Here is a 22030-nt window from a genome sequence, read left to right as displayed (position 1 = left end):
TGCAACAGAGAAGTGCCCTGGCCAGTGTGACTCGGTTGGAGCATTGTCCTATGAACCAAAGGGTTGCGAGTTCGATTCCAGGTCAGGGTACATACCCAGGTTGCAGGTTCAATTCCTGGTTGGGGCATGTATAGGAGGCAGCCAATTGATGTTTCTCTCTCACATCGGTGTGTGTCTCTCTCTCTTTCCCTTCCTCTCTCTCTAAAAATCAATTAAAAAATGCTTTAAAAATGTTTAGAACAGGGATTATCATAGATTGGCATTCAAGACGTTATTTTTTTAAAAAGTTGAAGAAAATGACGAATTAGGTTGGAATTAATCTTTATATCTGTTTACTAAATTGAACATCAAGAGTTTTTAAGTGGGTTTTTCTGAATCACCCAAAGACTATAGTTGAAATAAATTGTCTTTTTAAAAAATATATATATATTTTTATTGATTTTTTTACAGAGAGGAAGGGAGAGAGATAGGAAGTTAGAAATATCGATGAGAGAGAAACATCGATCAGCTGCCTCCTGCACACCCCCTACTGGCGATGTGCCCACAACCAAGGTACATGCCCTTGACAGGAATAGAACCTGGGACCTTTCAGTCTGCAGGCTGATGCTCTATCCACTGAGCCAAACCGGTTTCAGCTGAAATAAATTGTCAATGAGGCTTGTGTAGCTCTGTCTAGCATGTGGCCATGGGCAGGGCATAGCATCTTTTGGTCTCTCAAGTATCATCATGAAAATAGGCTGGTATATCCAGGAACTTCAGGAGGAGAAATCAGAGGACAGAGTAGAGAACTATTATGACATGTGCTTGGTACTTACTAAAAAATTTCAAGCCCTGGCCAGGTGGTTCAGTCAGTTGGAGCATCATCCCTTTGTGGACTTGATTCCTGGTCAGGACACATACCAAGGTTGCAGGTTCAATCCCCAGTTGTATGGGAGGCTCTCTCTCTCCCTCTTTCCCTTCTTCTCTCTCTAAAATAAATGGAAACATATCATTGGGCAAGGAGTAAAAAACACTTTCAAAAATAGCAGAAAAAAAGAAAATGTCAAAAAAGCTAAGAAGTTTAGCTGGGTATGCAGCACAGTGCCAAATCATCTAACTTTCCTCCACTGGCAACAAGAGAAAGCATTTCTAAAATGAAATGATTTTAGGAGGCATAGTGATTTGTTTGACTTGGTTTACTAAAAATTATTTATGCAAGTTGGTTATGTAGTCATGGCATCAGCTGGGTTTCTATGGTTACAAAAACAATTACTCTTCTACAGTCTTTGCAACAGAGAAGTGTTTGATTATGTTCTTAAAGTTGTTTTGTAGTTCAAGGAATTTTATTTCAACCTAAAGAGGAAAACAGAATGTTTAACTCTTTTTCTGAACTGTTCATAATTTAAAAGAATAAGAGGAGAAAGTTAGATTATGGAGATATCAACTGTGTGCATTATGTTTTGCATTTAGAATTACACATTCAGGCAGTTCACTCTGCAGGGCCCACACACTGACCCCAGCATCCACTTATGTGCTCCAGGTCGCCCATTTCCATTGCCTGTGACTAGTACTTCCCTCTATTACTCGGTCTTCTCCTCTCTCAGCAGACTGAAGGCAGAAAAAAATAGAGTCCCTAACCTTTTATTTTATTTTTGTTTTTTAATTTTCTCCTTATCTTATGTAAATAGATAAAAGGGGAAAACACAAAGACCTCAATAGGAAAATTGCACAAGATGGAAAGAGAGAAGAAATATCAATGGTAAATAACTAACGGTAGTGGTTTTGGTCAGAAGGTTCAGTCTCATTTGTTACCAACAAAATGTAGTAGATTGAAGTGACAGTAAGATGATACTTCTTTTCTGCCTGTAAAATCAGCAAGAATTTTTTTCTTAAGTTTAATTTTTTAATTTTTTTCAGCAAGGGTTTTTAAAAGTAATAACACGCAGCACTGGTAAAAGTAATAACACTCATCTCCACAACAGGATGAACTTACTCCTTCATGGGAAGACTGGAGGATCAACTTCAATTGATATGAAAATTAGCACCTTCAAAACATGCATGCTCTTTGACCCAGTAATCCCACTTGGAGTAAGTTCTATACAGGTAAAACTACTACAACAGGAGAATGAGTGCAAGTATTTATTTTTAAATATTTTTTTAAAAATTAAAAAAATACGTTTCTATTGATTTTATAGAGAGAGAGACAGGGAGAGAGAGACATTAATCGGCTGCCTCCTGCACACCCCTACTGGGGATCGAGCTGCAGACTGGACATGTGGCCTGACTGGGAATCCAACCGGTGACCTCTTGGGTGCATGGGATGACACTCAACCAACTGAGCCACACTGGGCAAAATTTCTTTTAAATGCTTGACTATGAGCTAAGCACAAATCTGATGTCTTTGCATGTATTTTGTCATTTAATCCTCATCAGAACGCTATGAGGCAATACTATTAACTCCCTGATTACAAAGGGGGAAATTGAGGTACAGAGGAGCTAAGCAACTTACTTGTTCAAGGGCACACAGGCAGGAAGTGGCTCCAACTCCAGAGCCAGGCCCTGAACCACTATGCTCCACTGCCTAGTTCTGAAAAAGAGTTAAGGCAGCAGGCAGAGCAATATAAAACAAGATAATTTCAAGAATTCTACAGAAGAAAAAAAAGACTGGTGGGACATAAAACAGAGCTAGGAATGATATAGGTGACATGATGGGCATTTATCATCCCTGCTTCTCTGCTAGGTTGAATTCATGGTGGTTGCAAGTTTCAAGTATTCCCCCCCCCCCTCCCGCCTCTCTCTCTCTCTCTCTCTCTCTCTCTCTCTCTCTCTCTCTCTCTCTCATTCACTTATCAGAGAATATTATGTTGCAATTGTCAGCATCTGGAAGGAAGCTTTCTTGTTTGTTTCAGAGGCACTGAAATCACATCCAGAGAGCCTAGTAGTCAAGGTTTTATAAGGGCATGGTCATTTGCTACTCTTTCCACAGCATCAGCAACTGTCTTTTTTTTAAATTTTTTTTTTATCATGTACACAATGATGGGAAGTTGAGTTCTGCTTTCTAAGTCAGAAAGCTCGTGCACGCGAGTGTGTGTTTGTGTGTGTGTGTGTTGAACAACTCCTGGCCACTGAGAAAAAACTGGTCTATTGATCCCACAGCCTCCTAGTTACACAGAAATTGCTTTTTTCCCCACTTCTATCTCTTCTTTCCTCTTGGTTGTTCTCCATCCTCGACTCTTCTTTGTTCATTATTCTCTTTCACACTGACTTTGCCTTCACCCCCTTTTGTGACTCTTCATCATTGCTCTTCATATTGATCAAAGTGGCCATTTTAAGAGGATATGATATTTAGTTATGGAAGCCAACATAATGATCAGTTCAGGGCTTTGGAGTTATGATTCAATTTTTGGCTTCATCACTTAAGAGTTGCCTGACTTTGGGAAATCGTTCAACTTTGTCTTTCACCACCTGTAAATTGGGGGATAATGGTTCCTACCTCAAAGAGTTGCTGTTAGGATGGGAGAGAATGCATGTGGCACACTCAGAAGAATGCTTGGCACATGGTCTCAATAACTATTAGCTCGTAGTATTTGAAAATGTTCATTGTAGGGGATTGTTGATACTGTGCTTAGGGAACTTCATGCAACTTTCCTTTATTGAAGAATCCAGAGAGCTACCGGGGCAAGAAATAATGGCACTTAGAGGCTTCCTGGGTGCAAGCACCATAGAGATTTTTTTCCTTTTCTTCTTTGTAGATAGTGATCTTGTGATAAGCTGGGCACAGAGAGCTTGGACAAGGGCAAAGCATCTTTTGCAAAGACTTTCCTCGGGTGGAGATTACCTTGTTGAGTGTGAGGTGAACCAGGCCGAGGGACGGAGGAGGGAGAGGGACGAAGGGAGTGGGGAGAAAGCAGGCGCCTTGGGGCACGTCTGGTCGGCGTGGGGAGCGCAGCGTTAGGCTACCGAAGGCCGGGGAAGAACCCCGAGAGAGAGCCCAGGCTAGGACGATGCGCGAGCCCGGAGCGCATCAGTGACTGTTTGCTTTTCTTTGGGGAAGACGCTGAGTCCAGGCAGTTTGCAGAGCTGGGGCTCTGGCGTCAGTGACAGAGCAGGGGCGCCCACGCCACTGTCGGGGGCTTGGCCGTCCGCCGGGTAAAAAGCCCTGGGAGGGTCTCCCGCCCGAGGCGAGCCGGCTGGGCGGGCAGGGCGGCGGCTTCCTCCCCGCGCGTCCAGCAGCCGTGCCGTCCAGCAGCAGCAGCAGCCGCCTCCCGCCTCCTGCCTCCCGCCTCCTCCGCCTGCGTCCTGCGCCTCCCCCCTCCCCCCCCTCCCCGTGCAGTGAGTGGCGGCCGCGGCCTCGCGCGCCCCGGCAGGACGCGCCTCGGGACGTCGGGTCCTCCCCTCCTCCCCCCGCGCGACTCTGTCCGCCTCCCGCCTCCCGCTCGCTCGGCGCCGGGGCCAGGCGCGGAGGGCGGGGGCGGGCGCGGAGGGCGGGCGCGGGCCCGGGCTGCATCATTCCGCACCGGCTGCGGCGCGGCCGGAGGGAGCAGGTGGAGTGAGCGGCGGGCAGAGACCGGAGCGCGGGGTCCGCGGGGACTGCGGTGACGCTGCCCGGGAGACATGGCGGCCCGGCGCCTCTGAATAAGCAGCATCCCGAGCCCCTCGCTGCCCGGGCCGCAGCCGGGGCCATGCCGCTGGGCCGCTGAGCGCACGCAGGGGCCGGCCCGGAGGACACACGCGGCCGCCTCGCCCCTGCTCCGCGCCGCTGCGTTCTCCATGTTGCGTTTCACGTCAGTGTCTCGGGCGGTGTAGCCACAGCTGCCGCCGGAGGAGCAGACAGGACATTGCTCCCGGCTCGTTCATCCAGCCACACTTTTCTTTTCCGTTTTTATCCCCTTTTCCCTCTCCATCTCCTCCTCCCTGACCCCGCCTGCTTTTGCATCCATCTCCCCCACCCTGGGACCCCCTCCGGACTCGGTGCACCGGGGCTATGGCCGCAGAGGAGGTGTTGCAGACGGTGGACCATTATAAGACTGAGATAGAGAGGCTGACCAAGGAGCTCACGGAGACGACCCACGAGAAGATCCAGGCTGCTGAGTACGGGCTGGTGGTCCTGGAAGAGAAGCTGACCCTCAAGCAGCAGTATGACGAGCTGGAGGCCGAGTACGACAGCCTCAAACAGGAGCTGGAGCAGCTGAAAGAGGTGAGGCGCCTGCTGTCACCCCTTCCTTCCCCCCCCCCTCCCCATCCCCAACCTCATCCCCAACCTCATCCCCACTCCTTTATTACGAAGTCGGAAAGGATGCTATTGAAAGGATTGTTTCTTCATCTTAGAGCCCCGTGTTGATAAGAGGAATTGAAAGGGCCCATTGTTTTTCCTCACAAGAGAAAAATTGCCCAGGAGATGAATGTATAAAGCTGGCATTTGGGAGGTCGTGGCTGTGGGGGTGGGAGATGCGTGAGAGTCTCGGAGCCTCGGCACTCCGAGGCGGCGACATTCCACTGGGTCGGAACGTACACGTCCAACTTCACAAAACTGCTGTTCTTGCAAACCCAGGTTGCAGCGGCCATCCCATCACCCACAAAGGCTTTGAGCAGGTTGGTGGCCGGGACCCCCAATTTCAGGATGTAGAATCTAGGGTCCCTCCGCCTTCAGCTGAAGGTAACCACGTCTTGATGAGAGAGGGGACTGTGAGAAGAACTCCCTGCCAGTCCCATTTGGCAGGCTTCCTTCTCCTGGGCTTTACTTATGCTTGTCATCTGGCCGAGGGAGAAAAACAACCCTGCCGGATGGTCCCACTGCCCCGCGTTCACCTGCGCGAGGCCCTCTGGGCCGTGCACACGTCTTGTGAGGTCACCCTGACCAGGGGAGCTGTAACTCCCGCACAAATGGTGTGAAGCGTGGTATAGACCCAAGACCTGCCCTTCCCACGAGGCTCTTGTGTTTGCAAGGACTGGATTTATAAACCGAGACTGTCACAAATGGACACTTGTCCCCTTTAGTCTTTCGGTGTGTGGCTTCTTTTACAGACTGGCTAATGGATTGGAAGAAAAGAATACATGTGCTTTGATTTCCTATCAACAACACTCATAGGAGTATACCTATTGTTGAAGGAACTCAGTCTGTTTCATCCCATTTCTGAGACACTGTGGGTAGCAAGTCGCTGGTAAATACATTTAAATGTGCACAATGCTTGGCAAGTCTTTATTTTTAGGTGCACATTGGCATTGGAAATGTTAATTCTAATTTTGTATATAATATCAAAAAATGCGTTTCTTACAACACACTCAGTTTTTTTGGGGGGGCGGGGGCATCTTATATTGTGTTGTTACAGTTTAAAACATTTGTGGCATAACTAATCAACTTGCCTTCTAATTGAGTACATAATATGGTAAGCATGTATACTTTCAGGCACCTCTTATTTTTTATTCTGATGCCTAAATGTCCCCAAAATTAACATATGGTAAAAATTCTACCTGGAAATCGGATTTTTGTGTATCAGGCTGTGAATTTCTCGTTCAGGTTTCTCTGACCATGTCCATGTCTGTTCTAACAACAGCTGGACTTACTGGTATTTTCCAGTTTAGATTGGGTCTTGGGCTGATGTGTTTAAATCCAGTCAGACTAAACCTTGTGAAGTCAGGAAACAGGATGATGATTGTAATTCTCAGAGATATTTTGATGTTGTCTACAGCTATCATCATGGCTTTGCCAAGACAAGGAAGTGCAAACCAGGCAGAGTTAAGCCATCATGTCCTTGATAAAGGAGGAAGACTTATTTTAGTGAAATGGAGTAGAACTGTTACCTGACCTTCCTGCTGGATTAAGATAACCCTTTCAGGTTTTTTTTTTTTCTTTCTTTTTTTTTCTTCCTGTGTCATTGTACTGACCATGCAGAGTAAACCTTAACACAATTGTTTTTTGCCTTTACTAGATTGTGAGCTCTTAGGCAAGGAATCTGACTTAATTTACTTTGCTTCCAAAGTCTTTAACACAAAGCCTAGCACAGCGAGTGTGCAATAAGAATTTTAAGGAAGAATAAATTTATACTGGGAGAAGATATCTCTATCAAGCATTCACTAGTCAATATTGATTAGTGTCAGAGAAAGACCAAGAAAATTAGGAAGTATGGAAAGGGACGAGTGTTAAAAAAACTACCTGTATTGCTTTCTTCAGCAATAGTGGGGAAAATGACAAAACAATGTTTTGTAGGAATAGTGTAACCCTGGTTTCTTAACAGAGAATAATGCTAACACCAATTATTTATTTACTTTTTTCTGTAAGAAATTTGAGGCATATTTTGTTCTTTATGGCAGGAGGGTAATAGAATTTATCAGGAGGGTTTTTACCAAATGATACTTGTTTACATATGTGTTTTAAGTTGCATTTAGCATAAATGTAATTCAATTTTAGGTTCCTAATGACTGGCTCATACAGCTATATAAAATATATTTTAAGGTAGCCCAGCCAGTGTGGCTTAGTTGGTTGAGTGTTGACAAATGAACCAGGAGGTCACTGTTCGATTCCATGTCAGGGCACATGCCGGGTTGTGGGCTTGATTCCCAGTAGGGGGCATGCAGGAGGCAGCCGATAAGTGATTCTCAACGTTGATGTTTCTGTCTCTCTCCCTCTCCCTTCCCCTCTGAAATCAATAAAAATATATTTTATATTAGGGTAATAAAATAATAATTATACTTGATCATTTGATAGTGCGACCTGTTATTTTTATTCTTTTACTATGATATATACTTTAGTTGGGAGTATTATTTAGCTTTTTTTTAAAAAAATATATGATTTTAAAGAGAGAGAAAGGGAGAGGGAGAGAGAGAAACATCAATGTTACAGAGAAACAGCGATTGGCTATCTCCCACATGCAACCAGGGATTGAGCCCGCAACCTGGGCATGTGCCCTGATCGGGAAATGAATAAGCAACCCTTTGGTGCAGGGGATGATGCTCAACTAACTGAGCAACACTGGCCAGAGCAGGAGCATTTTTAAATGAGATAAACCAGCCTCAAAAATATTTCCTGTTTAAAAGTAAATTCAAAATAATTGTGCAAACGAAAATACTCCAATGATAATAGCACATAGAAGTCATTTTTGAAAAACATGCTTTCTGAGTGCTCTGATTTTTCAAAAGGAAGTTTTGTTCATTTTCAGTATATACAGCAAATAACATATATCTAGAATGCAAATTATAAAATACATCTTTGGCTTTATTTTTAAATATATATATATATATATTTATTGATTTCAGAGAGAAAAAGAGAGAAGGAGAGATAGAAACATCAATTATGAGAGAGACTCACTGATCGGTTAACTCCTGCACACCCCCTACTGGGGATTGAGTTCTGACTGGGAATCCAACCTTGCCCTACTGGTTCATAGGTCGACATTCAACCACTGAGCCACACCAGCCGGGCATCTTTGGCTTGTTTCTAGGCTCTTGCAACAAATATGACTCATTATTAAACAATTGGAATGGGAATGTCAACAGAAAAATACTGTACTAAGTCCAAGTTGGACATTAGTAATTTGCATTATAGCAATTTGGCTCAGTCTTTATAGGCCATTTTGTTTTTGAGAGTCAGCACCCAGCAATGCTGCCGCCTTCCTTCCCAGGCCATGCACTGCCCTGACCGTAGTGCAAGTGAGCAGTGTTGCCTGGAGATGTACAAAATCAAGATGATGAAGTTATTACTTTTTTTTTCAGACATGTCTTTTCTCAGTCCAGATTGCTTTTTGGCTTGGGCTGATAACACTAAGGCCTGTACTCTGTGCCTACACGACTGCTGTAATTCTGTTCCCAAAAGAACACACTTCAAAGAAAAGTACTAAGGATCTGAGAAAAGGATGACGTCTGACATCACCATGGCCTCCCTTTTCATTATACTTGGGCAGCTGGACAAAGCAGCATGTCCACTAGAATACTTGACCGCGGTTTGAGTTCACAGATAATGCTTGCTTTTCAGTGACCTGAGGGGCACCCATGCCCAATTATGTCCTGGCTGGTTTTATGTCTGGGATGTGCGTAAATCAACACGGTCTGTCCCCAGGCCAAAATAGTACTTGAAGAAGTCATGATTCTAAGATAACTTGAAAAACAAAAATATACATGTATTTTGAAAACCCCATAGAATTTAAATTTAAGGATTAATTTTAGACTTAAAAAATATAGTTGAAATTTTAAATGTAGTGAAGTTTAAAAAGATCTCCTAAGAGAGGAATGATTCAGCATTTCTGGTACCTTTTTAGAAAACATATCCACATGACAGGACAACTTTAGGAAAGTTTTGCAGCTAGGTTCCAATAGACTATGGACTAAGAACCTTCAACTCATTTTCTTGGTCTGTTTCTCAACCCTGATACCAAGGATAGACAGCACCTGCTGAAGAAGCACTGTGTGGGCACTGGACATGTTTTTTTTTTTTTTCAGGGCCATAGTGAAATCATTCAATAAATAAGTATTTAACTTACTTTTAGAAATTGTCACTTTAGGGACCTGATGAAAGCCACTTAATTACCTGCCTTCATCTTTAAAGAACTAATTCCCTCCCCCCATCCAGATGCTTAAGAAAGATTGTTAGCTTATTTTATGTCTGTAAATTCTTTTTTTTTTTTTTTAAATATATTTTATTGAATTTTTACAGAGAGGAAAGGAGAGGGACAGAGAGCTAGAAACATCGATGAGAGAGAAACATCGACCAGCTGCCTCTTGCACACCCCCTACCGGGGATGTGCCCGCAACCAATGCACATGCCCTTGACCGGAATCGAACCTGGGACCCTTCAGTCCACAGAACGACGCTCTATCCACTGAGCCAAACCGGTTTCGGCTATGTCTGTAAATTCTAATCATGAAATCATATGGGGGCGGGGAGGAGTAAAAAAACACACCAGATTTTTTTCCAATCTATGAATAAACATATAGAAAGTTAATTCTTTATTTGACTTACTCTATTATTTTTCCTTTATTGCTTTTAAAGAAGAAATATTTACATTTATTATTCAGTTTATTACCAAATGAATCAAAACATCTAAAATATATCAACATAACCTCTGGGAAACTGTGGACAACCTCAAAAACAAACATAACCTCTTTCAATCACATTTCTTCTTTTTTTTTGACCCAATTGCTTTACCTTGCATCATCCCCTCTTTTTCAACTCAACATTTCAGCTGTGGCAAAGTTATTTCTCAGATATCATTTCACAAGATTTTATACTCTTTCATCAAATTTACCATGTTTGCATGAACATGGACAGCAGCCATGGTTTGAAGATTTTTTCTTTTTCTTTCAGAATTTCATGCTTACAAATATTCTTCCCTGTCGTCCCTTTTAAATGCACTTGTACTTTATGGATATTGATATTGTGTTCCAGGTTGAAAATATATTTACTTGTATGTTGAAAAATACAGTAAAGGACTTTCTCGCACATAAGGTTATACCTATAAATATGGCTTTGAAGGAGAGGAGGACATGAAGAGATGCATAGTCTTACTATGAAGTCATTCATTATGGTAAAGAAAGGCATGTGAAGTCAGGTGGCAGGAGGTGAAAGTGGGAAAGTGGTAGTGGCTACATGTGGTCTTGGGACTGTGGAATCATTAAAAGGAGGTGTTCTGTGCCTTATGTCTTATCTTATTTAATCCTCAAAGTAACTTGGAGGCTTCTTGCCCATTTTTAGAGGTAAGAAAATAATAAAAAGAATAAAGCACTGAACTATGTGCAAAGCATCGTGTAGGCACGTTGCATGCCTTATCTTTATTTCTTATAATACCCGTTTACAAGATATTACTTGCATTATACTTGAAAGAAGAGGAAAATACATTGGGCTTAGAGAGGTTAAGGATTCTTCTCAGGCTGCAAAGCCAAGTAGTGAAACCTAGTTTGGAAAGAAGCCCACTTTCTTGCCACTGCAAAGGGTGAACCATCTCAGTCACAGTGCAGTTTATTTATTTTTCAAAAATATTTTTATTGATTTCAGAGAGGAAGGGAGGCAGAAACATCAGTGATGAGAGAGAAAATCATTGATCAGCTGCCTCCTGCACACCCCACACTGAGGATCGAGCCCACAGCCCGGGCACATGAACATGTGCCCTGACCGGGGATCGAACTGTGACCTCCTGGTAAATAGGTCAATGTTCAATCCTGAGCCACGCCGGCTGGGCAGTCCCAGTGCAGTTTAGAAGGTCATGGTGTTGGTCACAGAAGGTGGGTTGAAGCTGTGCCAGGGCAGAAGGGATAGTGGGAGGTTAGGGCAGAGCTCAGTGTTGGATGTGACTGGAAACAGGCAGTGAGTTGCGAGTCTCAAGGAAGGTCCAATGGCCTGGAGCACTTTTAGAGAATGAAGTTGATGGCCAGTGAAGATATGTGAGTCCTTTTAATTCATGTTTTCTTTGAGGGAAGGCATAAGTTGCATAATAAATAGCTTGGGTGGTAAGTGACAGAGAAGGCATAAATCTGTCTGCATTGCTACTACTATGGTGGGTATTCTCTTATACTTGTTTTAAATACCTTCAAACATACGAATTCATATGCGGGGTTTTCAAATACTCAACTTTCAATAAAACAAATGAAGAATCTGTGTACTTGGGTGCCCAAACCTAATTTCCAGAATATGGAATATATGAACACTTTAACTACATTCTCGCTAACTAATTCAGATTGTATTCTGAATTAGGAGATGTGCAGACGAGTAAACAGTGGGCAGAGACGCTGGGTTGGCACAGTGAGGACTTCCAGGGCAGCCTCAGTGGAAAACTAACTCTGCTGACCTCTCTGGAGGGAGGGGAGGGAGCAACAGCACCTCCCTCACTGACTGGTACTTGAAATTCCATTAGCGCTTTTAAGTTTTAAAAAAAATTTTTTTCATTAGAGGTTAGTTGCACTTTAAAAATTACCGTTGTATAATTATGACAGTTTCTGGCTATCATCCAAGTTAGATAAAAATCACATACAAATTAATAAGTTCCCCTTCCTCTCTTCCCAAATCTGTCTGCTTTGCTACTACTACGGTGGGTATTCTCTTATACTTGTTTTAAATACCTTTAAACATACAAATTCATATGCAGGGTTTTTTGTTTGTTTGTTTGTTCTTGTTTTTTTTAAAAAATATATTTTATTGATTTTTTACAGAGAGGAAGAGAGAGGGATAGAGAGCCAGAAACATCGATGAGAGAGAAACATCGACCAGCTGCCTCCTGCACACCCCCCACTGGGGATGTGCCCACAACCAAGGTACATGCCCTTGACCGGAATCGAACCTGGGACCCTTGAGTCCACAGGCTGACGCTCTATCCACTGAGCCAAACCGGTCTCGGCTGTTCTTGTTTTTATAAAAGTGAAATTGTGCCATGCATATTATTCTGCAACCTGGCATTTTTCATTTACTAGTATGCACTTTTAAAATGCAGTGTTTTATAGGACAGGACTGTATTTAAAAAATACATATTTTTATTGATGTCAGAGAGGAAGGGAGAGGGAGAGGGAAAGAGAGAGATAGAAAAATCAGTGATGAGAGAGAATCATTGATTGGCTGCATCCTGCACGTTCCACCCTAGGGACCAAGCTCACAACCCGGGCATGTGCCCTGACTGAGAATCGAACAGTGACCTCCTTGTTCATAGGTCGACCCTCAACCATGAGCCACACTGGCCGGGCAGGACTGTATTTTTAAGGCGCTGATGTTTAAAGTGTGAAGAAAATGGGACGGATTAGGGAAGAAGACCAGAAAGCCCCAGGGAGTGTGGGTGGTAGTGGGGGTGCAGGTGGGTGACTCAGGTTCTCCCCTGAGAATAGCTTGGGTGGTAAGTGACAGAGAACACAAGTGTAGGTGTGTCTAAAAGACACGGATGGGATTTGTTTGGTTGCCCCATACCAGTCAATACCAAGGAAAAAGAAAGTTTTGTGGGTGAATTAGCAGCAAATCTGATTTCTTGTCCTTTTGGCTGGAGGGAGCTATGTGTATCAGCATAATGGGTGGCTGGTGACCATGGCCAGCAGGAGTCGGTCCTGCAGTGTGGCCACATCCTGTCCATAAAGGGTCTTGGTGAGAAGCCAGGATGATTCAAGCAGTTGGGGCTCATTATGTCATCCCATCTTTGCCTGGTGATACTTGCGTTTTGAGATGGCTGGTTAGGACCTTCTACAGCATCTCAGATTCAGCATGTGAATACAGGCCATGGGGAGAAGAGAGTACAGCACAGGAAAATGTTCCACAAAACTGTTCTTCCTTGTGGCAATTGATTCCTTTTCTTCCTGGGATTTAATTATTTTGTCTATAAAATTAAGATTTGGAATAGATAATCTCTATGATTTTTATTAGATCTAAACTTCCATGATACTGTGCTTTAAAGTAATGTAGTCTACTTATTTATCTACTTGTCCTTTACTTTTCGAATTTACTCTACTTTTTTACAAAGTACAGGTTACTCTTCTCTTGCTTAATTGTGGTAATTTTCACCTAGCCTTCAGGTATAGGCATCAGCTCTTCTCTGTATTTTCCCTCCTTTCCATTTCCCCTCTGGTTATTCAGCTACAGCCAGGAAAATCCTCCTGTTTTCACACTTGTACTGTGCCCTTCCACAGGTTTTTAAATATATATATTTTTATTGATTTCAGAGATGAAGCAGGGAATGAGGGAGAGAGAAAGAAACATCAATGATGAGAATCATTGATCGGCTGCCTCCTGCACGCCCCACACTGGGGATCGAGCCTGCAACCCAGGCATGTGCCCTGACTGGGAATCTGACTGTAACCTCCTGGTTCATAGGTCAACGCTCAACCACTGAGCCACGTTGGCCAGGCCATAGTTTAAAAAAAAGAAGAAATTTTATAGTTCTTTTTTCCTTTGAACATCTGGCGCAAACTCATTTTTTTTCTGGATTCACTTTACCTCTCTTCTCAGGCCTGTACTCTTATGGAACTGATCCATTGAGTTACTTTTCATTGACATTTTTGTACATGGCTTCAGAGAGCAGAACATGGCTCAGTGGGTTCCTGGGAACTACATTTTGGATCAAAATGAAGAACTAACAGGTATAGCTTCCTGAGAATGGAACGAGGCAACTTTCATTAGGAGATTCTAGCCAACCACATGCTGGGAATACCATCCTGGTGGGTTTATGCTTGGAAAGGGGTTTATATTGAACAATATCTAACGTGCCCTTTTTAGTCTGAATATTTTTTACCTTATTCCAGGTATTCCAAGTAATTTCATATGTTTCTGGATGTTGTTGGTTTTTTTAAAAAATATTTTTATTGCTTTCAGAGAGGAAGGGAAGGGAGAGGGAGAGGGAGAGAGAGAAACATCAAGGATGAGAGAAAATCATTGATCGGCTGTCTCCTGCACACTCCACACTGGGGATGGAGCCTGCAGCCTGGACATGGGCCCTGACCAGGAATGGAACTGTGGCCTCCTGGTTCATAGGTCGACGAATCAACCGCTGAGCCACGCTGGACTGTTTCTGTTTTTTATAGTCTCTTCCCCACCACCAACCATATCACAGTGTTTCTAACATGGTTACATTTTTGTTTAGCATTTCATAGTATTTAGGACTTTTGAACATGTGGAATGCTTTCAAAGTGTATTAGAGGTTTGTCATTATTTTGATTTATGTTTTGCTTGATTTTCAGAAGAAAATGGATGCATAATAGAGAAGTTTGAGATGACTACTTCTGTAAATTTTGGGAAGTTTCCGTGAAACTATACATTTTTAAGCCACATGATTGCTTTGGGCAGGGGAATTACCACCTCTGGAATCTTTCTTTCTTTTCTTTTTGATAATTCCCAAAGATTAACGTTTATTCTCAGAGACATCTCCTATTTGAGGAAGGTAAACATTTTTATATAGGAAACTGCGAACCTCCCAGCCCCCTTGTTCACCTTCTACCTACAAATGGCCCCCCAGACCCGTCCAGGACCCACTTGCCAACTCCTGATGGATGGCTGCCTTTAGGGGCACTAACCCTGATCAAGTGGGCTTCACGTCTTTTCTGTCTCCCCCTCTCACAAGCCCTGGGTTGGGGGAGTGGCCTCCAGGCACACCCCCATTGCTTCAAGTCCCCTGAAGCCACATCTGCCTTCTCATACATCCATTTATTGGTTGATTATTTGTTTACTCCACTAATACACCTCTGGTGCAGGACCCTGCACTAGACCACACCCCACAAACCTTGGGGTTTTTCCACTCTGCCCCCCCAGCCCCTAATCTATGGCACAATCTTTGTTTTTTCATACGTTTCTTTCTTTCACCCATGATGATATGTTTTGTCATTTACACATCATCCAATGTTTTATAACCTTCATTGTCAGCTCTTACATTATATGCCAATCGGAGTTTTTATTTTTCATTAAATTGCCCATTACTTCTTGTTCTGTTTCATTTATTCATTCAAAAGTGTGTATTTCGAGGCTACCATGCTGGGTACTATGCCACTCGCTGGAGGTACAATGTTGAACAAGACAGACAAGCGGGAGCTGCCTGCATGGAGCTCGTGTGTGAGACCAGGAGATAGGCAGCAAGCACACCTGCTCTTCAGATGTGAGCATTGAGTGAAGAGGTGGAGCCTGGCTGGGGAAAGTGTGAACAGAAAAGTCTCTCCCAGGAGGTGACATTTGAGCTCAGACCTGAATGATGAGGAGTCACGCCTGTGGAGATTGGGGGAAGTCCCTTTTAGGAAGAAGGACAAGTGCAAAGATTTTAGAACTCTGTAGTAGTGAGGGAACTGCCGGGTCACCATGCCCTGTCAAAATAACCATTCGTATTTGAAGAATGACCATCTATAAAATAGTATGTCGACTCTGGAGTTTTTGAATGAGATTTTGTGTCTCCACGCTGGAAGTGTTTGAGCTGAGCCTCCATACCCCCGAGGGCTTCTGTTAGAAGAGATGGATCAGAAACAGTGACTTGCAATACAGACTGCTTATCAGGATCACCTGGGTGATTTCTAAAAACACTGCTGCCTGGCCCATCCAGCGTGGCTCAGTGGTTGAGTGTCAACCCATGAACCAGAAGATCACAGTTTGGTTCCGGGTCAGGGCACATGCCCGGTTGCAGGCTTGATCCTCAGTGTGGGACATACAGGAGGCAGCTGATCAATGATTCTCTCTCATTGGTATTTCTATCTTCCTTCCTTCCTTCCTTCCTTCCTTCCTTCCTTCCTTCCTTCCTTCCTTCCTTCCTTCCTTCCTTCCTTTTCCCTTTTAAATCTTTATTGTTGAGATTATTACAGATGTCCCTCTTTTTCCCCTCTCATTGCCTCCCTCTACCCAGTTCCCGACCCACCCCAGGCCTTCACCACCCTATTGTGTGTGTCCATAGGTAATGCATATATGCATATAAGATTTTTTAAAGTATTTTTTCTTTCTGTTTTTTTGCATATAAGATCTTTTTTTTAAAGATCTTTGTTAATCTCTTCCCACACCCCTCCCACCCTTCTTCTCTCTGAGAATCGTCAGTCTGTTCCATTTCCATGCCTCTGATTCTATTTTATTCACCAGTTTATTCTGTGCATTAGATTTCTTATTTGTTTATTTTGATTTTTAAATTCAATTGCTGATAGTATGTATTTGTTGTCACTTTGTTGTTCATATTTTTGATCTTTTTATTTTTCTTCTTCCTCTTCTTAAAGAATACCCTTCAACATTTCATGTAATACTGGTTTGGTGTGATAAATTCCTTTAGCTTTTTGTCTGTGAAGCTCTTTATCTGACCTTCAACTCTAAATGATAGCTTTGCTGAGTAGAGTAATCTTGGTTGTAGGTCCTTGCTATTCATCACTTTGAATATTTCTTGCCACTCCCTTCTGGGCTGCATAGTTTCTGTTGAGAAATCAGCTGACAGTCATATGGGCATTCCCTTGTGGGTAACTAACTGCCTTTCTCATGCTGCTTTTAAGATTCTCTCTTTGCCTTTAGCCCTTGGTATTTTAATTATGATGTGTCTTGGTGTGGTCCTCTTTGGGTTACTCTTGTTTGGAACTCTCTGTGCTTCCTGGACTTATAAGTCTATTCCTTTCACCAGCTAGGGGAAGTTTTCTGTCATTATTTCTTCAAATAGGTTTTCAATATCTTGCTCTCTTTCTTCTTCTGGAACCCCCGTTGGTACGCTTGAAGTTGTCCCAGAGGCTCCTTACACTATCTTCATATTTTTGTATTCTTTTTTCTTCTTGCTCTTCTGGTTGGGTGTTTTTTTTCTGCCTCATATTTCAAATTGTTGATTTGATTCTCAAAATCCTCTACTCTACTGTTGAATCCCTTTATATTATTCTTCATTTCAGTTCGTGTATGCTTAATTTCTGATTGGTTCTTTTCCATGTATTTGGCTTTCTCACTAAAATCCTTGAAAGTCTCACTAAGTCCCTTGGAGGTTTCTAGAAGATTCTTGAGTAACCTTATAACTGTGGTTTTGAACTCTATATCCAGTAGATTGCTTTCTTCTATTTCTTTCATTTGTGACATGTTTCTTTGTCTCTGCATTTTGGCTGTTTCCCTGTGTTTGTTTCTATGTATTGGATAGAGCTGCTATGTCTCCTTGAGTTGGTAGAGTGGCCTTGTGTAGTAGGTGTCCTATAGGGCCCAGTGGCTCAGCCTCCCCAGTTACCTGAGCTGGAGCTCTAGGTACACTCTTTTGTGGGCTGTGAGCACAATCTTGTTGTAGTTGAGACTTGATTGCTGTTGGTGTCACTGGGAGGAATTGACCTCCAGGGCAATTGGCTGTGAGGACCAGCTGGCCCTACAGTGGGAGAGCTGCTGTGCAGGAGACACCCCTATGGAGTAGGACTTGCTTTGGTGGGGCTTTGGTGCTCACTGAGTCTGCCCCTGAGTGTGTCACTTATGGATGTGTAGAGTTGTAATCTGGTATGGTCTGACACTGACCACTGGCTCTTGGGTCTCAGGGAGGTACAAATCTGCCACTGCCTGGGGCCACCCAGCAGGAGCTACAGAGAGATCTGCAGATTTATCCTCGTTGTATCAGGTTTGGAAGTGCCCAGACGAGGCCTAGCTGTGAAGCAAGGCAGGCTGGTGCTGGTGCTGGTGCCGGGTGGGGGGTGGGGGTGAGATAGAGTGAGGGGGGGTGTCTTGGGCCTTTTATTAATAGGTTTGGGGCTCCCTGACCCAGCTGCAGCTTGTTTGAGATTTTCAAGGACAGGCCATTCATATGCAAAAGCTGCTGCAGGCTGCTTGAGTGAGGTGGTAAATTGGATAATGCACAGTCTTAGGGAATCACCAGGGTGGAGCAAACAGAAATGGCTGCCAGTCAGCCCTGGGAGGTCCCAGCATAGGAACAATGATCCCTGCGAGCACCTCCGTCTGGGAGAAAGCCGCCCCCAAGTTCTTGCCCTGATGCCAGACAAATGTGTCCCCCCGGAGCCTCACCCTGGTGTGGAGCTCAGAGGAAGCAGGACCTTGTAAGTTCCAGTTTGTGGTGCCGGCCTTTTAAGAGGACCAGATGGTTCTCCAGCAGCCTCTGTGTCACTGAGCCTCAGTCTGCACTGAGGGTTGTAAAACTGCACTCAGTTTTACAGCCCGTAGTTCTTATTGCCTCTAGCAACTTCTTTTCCCAGCTCTGGGACCCTGGCCTGGGCGTCTGGTGTGCGGCTGGGACCCCTTGCTCCTCCCAGTGGCCTCTGCAGAGACAATCTCCCTCCCAATTAAAAAAGCGGCACACGTGGGTGCCAGAGCAGCCCGTTCCGCGCGTCTGCATCTCCTACCAGCCTCAGTGTGCTTTCTTCTTTATTTCTCTAGTTGTAGGACTTCCATTCAGCTTTCTGGCGGTTTCTGAATGATGGTTGTTCTGTATTTTGGTTGTAATTTTGATGTGGTTGTGGGAGGTGGTGAGTACAGGCATTTACCTACGCCGCCATCTTGGTTTCTCCTCAATGTTTCTATCCTACCCTCTCCCTTCCTCTCTGAAATCAATAAAAATCTATTAAAAAAAATACTGCTGCCTGGACCCTACTCTGGGACAGTTCCATCAGAGACCTTGGAGGCGGAGCTGGGGCTTCAGGGTGTTAACCCCCGGCTCGTAGGTGCAGCAACGCTGACAACCTCTGTCTCAGGAGCACCAACTCCAGGAGCAGAGAACTCTGTAGGGATAGAAGTGTTTGGTAAGAAGAGCTGAGAAGTTATGAGCTCATATGTAAACATTGCACAATCTTTTTACTACTCTATTTTCTGGAAATGAAGACTCTGTAATGGCTTTCAGAAAACTATCAAGCATCATCAAAACCTGCATTAGACAGTTAAGATGTGTGTTAAATGAGACCTTAATATTCTGTCCTCAGGGTTGTTAAAGTTTCTTTTTAAAGTTATTCGTCTCTGTTATTGCGTCCGTTTTGTTTTTCTGTTCTGTTTCCAGTTGTTTATGCCAGTTTTACAAGTTTAGAAATGGAATATTAAAAAAGAATTGCTTTGATAGATTGATCTTAAACTTCTGGACTTCTTTTCTTTTTTAAAAAAATCCTCACCCGAGGATATTTTTCTATTGATTTTAGAGAGTGAGGAAGAGAGTGGGAAAGACAGAAACATTGATGTGAGAGAAACTCATAGATTGGTTGCCTCCTGCACACGCCCTAACCAGGGCCTGGGCCAGGGAGGAGCCTGCAACCGAGGTACATGCCCTTGACTGAAATTGAACCCAGGACCCTTTGGTCCACAGGCCGGCGCTCTATCCACTGAGCCAAACTGGCTAGGGCCTGGGGTTAATTTCCATTGTTGTTTCAGTTATATATGCTTACCACTTTCAAACATTTTATGGAGAAAAAACACTACTCTAAAATGTAAAATTTATCGGGTGTTCTCATCTTTAAGTTTAGAATCAAGAGTAAGAAACCTGTTTACATTTATGGGAAATACACAATAACAGTAGCAATTTCCTTCAGAATGTTTTGTTGCAGTTTGGCGTGGGTCTGTAATGGAAGGTTCAGAATGATGGGTCTTTGTTTTTCTCTTGCATACTGCAGACGAATGTGGAATCAAATGCCACTGCTGAAGAGCCCTTAGCCATCAATTTTTGGAACTGAAAGAGGTTTATATTATGATGTGGATGGGCCTTGTAGATAAGCCTCACTGATTACCATTTTGTAGATGGTTTTAGGAGATTTTTCAAAGTTGACCTTGGTGTGAGGTAACTAGATGGAGACAACATAAGTTTAATCTTGTACATGACTTTTTTTGTTGAGCTGAAGATACTATCATCTTGCAGATTATCTCTTTGGCGCCCACAGCTATCCCCCCTCCCTGCTAAATCACAATCTGGCTTGCTTTTTGATAATGTTGGCACGTGCACAGAGCCTTTTGGCTCAAAACCTCAAGAAAATATAATTAGAAAGGAAAAGCAACAGTTAGAGAAAAAAGGCAATAATATAATGTATTTGAAAACCAATTAGAAATACCTTTCTAATTTTGAAAACCAATTGTAAATACCTTTGGACTCTGTGTTGTTGTTTTTTTAATTAATAAGGCTTTTAATTAGTGTTAGCAATTCAGAATTAACTATGGTTTAATGATCTGGTTGTATAGATCTACATGCTAAGATTCCCTTTTTGTTATTTTTAAATTTTATTTTAATTCTCACCCAAGGATATGGTTTTATTAATTTGAGAGAGAGAGAGAGAGAGAGAGAGAGAGAGAGAGAGAGAGAGAGAGGAAGAGAGGAAGAGAGGAAGAGAGAGGGAATGAAATAAAGAAATTTTAGAAACATTGGTCGGTTGCCTCCTGTAGGCACTCTGATGGGATTGAACCCGTGACCTTTCAGTGTATAGGATGATGCTGAAACCAACTGAGCCACACTGGCCAGGGCCCATTTTGTTAATATTTTAAAGTAATTTAGAACTAGAACCTTTTCTTAAAAGAGTTCTCAGGTCTCAAGTCCTCTATCTTAATCACTATAGTTATTTCCAATCAAATTTTAGGTGCTTTTTTTTTTTCTTTTTCATTTTAGTGAAATAAATAACATACCTTCGCAAGTCACATTGAATTGTTTGGGATAATATGAGCTATTATTTTCTAAAATTTAGACCAGTGCCTCAAAACTACAATTACATTTTTAGACAATGCTCAAAGTAAGACATGTCAGGAAAAGACATTGAAAAGAACTCTGGACTGATGAGATTGTGATTATCATTGATCAATTCCAAGTAAAAATTTTTTAAAATTGCATTTTAATTTGTGGTGCCAATATGATTAGAAATGAGGAAAGTGGATACCAAGGTAAATACTGTGAGCAGACAGGTCATTGCATAAAGCTAAATAATGGTTCATTCGTTCTTTCGTTCAGTCCCGTATATTTAGCACCTCCCATGTGTTAGGCACAGATTTGGGTGCCGAGGATATGACAGAGAACAAATCCCGCAGAAATCTCCATGCTCATGAAGCTCACATTCTGCATGATGTTGATGGTATTGCATTGATTTAGGCTAGAAAAAAAAAAGATGACATTATTAAGATAGCCAGCTATTTTTAGGAGAGTTTAGAATAGACTACTTGTTCTAAAACTAACCATATGTTTGACTAATTAAACCAGTTAGTAAAAGACACTGTGCTGACTTATCTGGTTCTTTGTACCCAAATCTTTACCTAATTTTCATCTACTCCCCGTCCCTTATTCTGGACCATAAGAGCCAGGCTAAGGTGACATAAAGACAGTTTAAGCATTCTATCACTGGTTCTGTGTTACAGTTGATGTTTTAGCTCCCAAGAGACTGGAATCAATGCTGGTCATTCATTCTTTCATTCATTTATGTATTGAATATTTAGAGAGCATCAGTTATATGCCAAGCATTATGCTGGCATACAAAAATTAGGGAGACGTACTCTTTATTTTTAAGTTATTTATTGTTGGAGGCAACAGACTTGAATAAATGTGAGTATGATATTTTATTTGAAAGATGATGAACTTTTGAGTCAGAATGAACTGTGTTTCAATCTGTTTGGTAGCTGTGTGATCTTAGGCTAGAACTTGAACTCTCTGCACCTCACTCTTTTCCTCTGTAAATGGAGGAAGATTATAACAATGGGTGTTAACGAAAAATTCATGGAAAGCAGTTAA

General features: G+C 42.8%; 1 protein-coding gene across 6 annotated transcripts in view; it reads left to right on the top strand.

Moving 5' to 3' along the window:
- The first annotated feature begins 4511 nt into the window (after window positions 1-4511).
- BICD1 (BICD cargo adaptor 1) overlaps window positions 4512-22030 on the top strand; it is a 194067-nt gene continuing 176548 nt past the window's right edge. For all 6 annotated transcript variants that reach the window (XM_028144143.2, XM_054719176.1, XM_054719177.1 and 3 more), the window contains exon 1: window positions 4512-5176. In XM_028144143.2, coding sequence (XP_027999944.2) covers window positions 4964-5176 — 213 coding nt within the window. In that variant the 5' untranslated portion in view covers window positions 4512-4963. The remainder of the gene's footprint in view (window positions 5177-22030) is intronic.

Source organism: Eptesicus fuscus, chromosome 7, assembly GCF_027574615.1.
Source record: "Eptesicus fuscus isolate TK198812 chromosome 7, DD_ASM_mEF_20220401, whole genome shotgun sequence".
NCBI lineage: Eukaryota > Metazoa > Chordata > Mammalia > Chiroptera > Vespertilionidae > Eptesicus > Eptesicus fuscus.
This window is presented reverse-complemented; position numbering and strand designations above follow the sequence as displayed.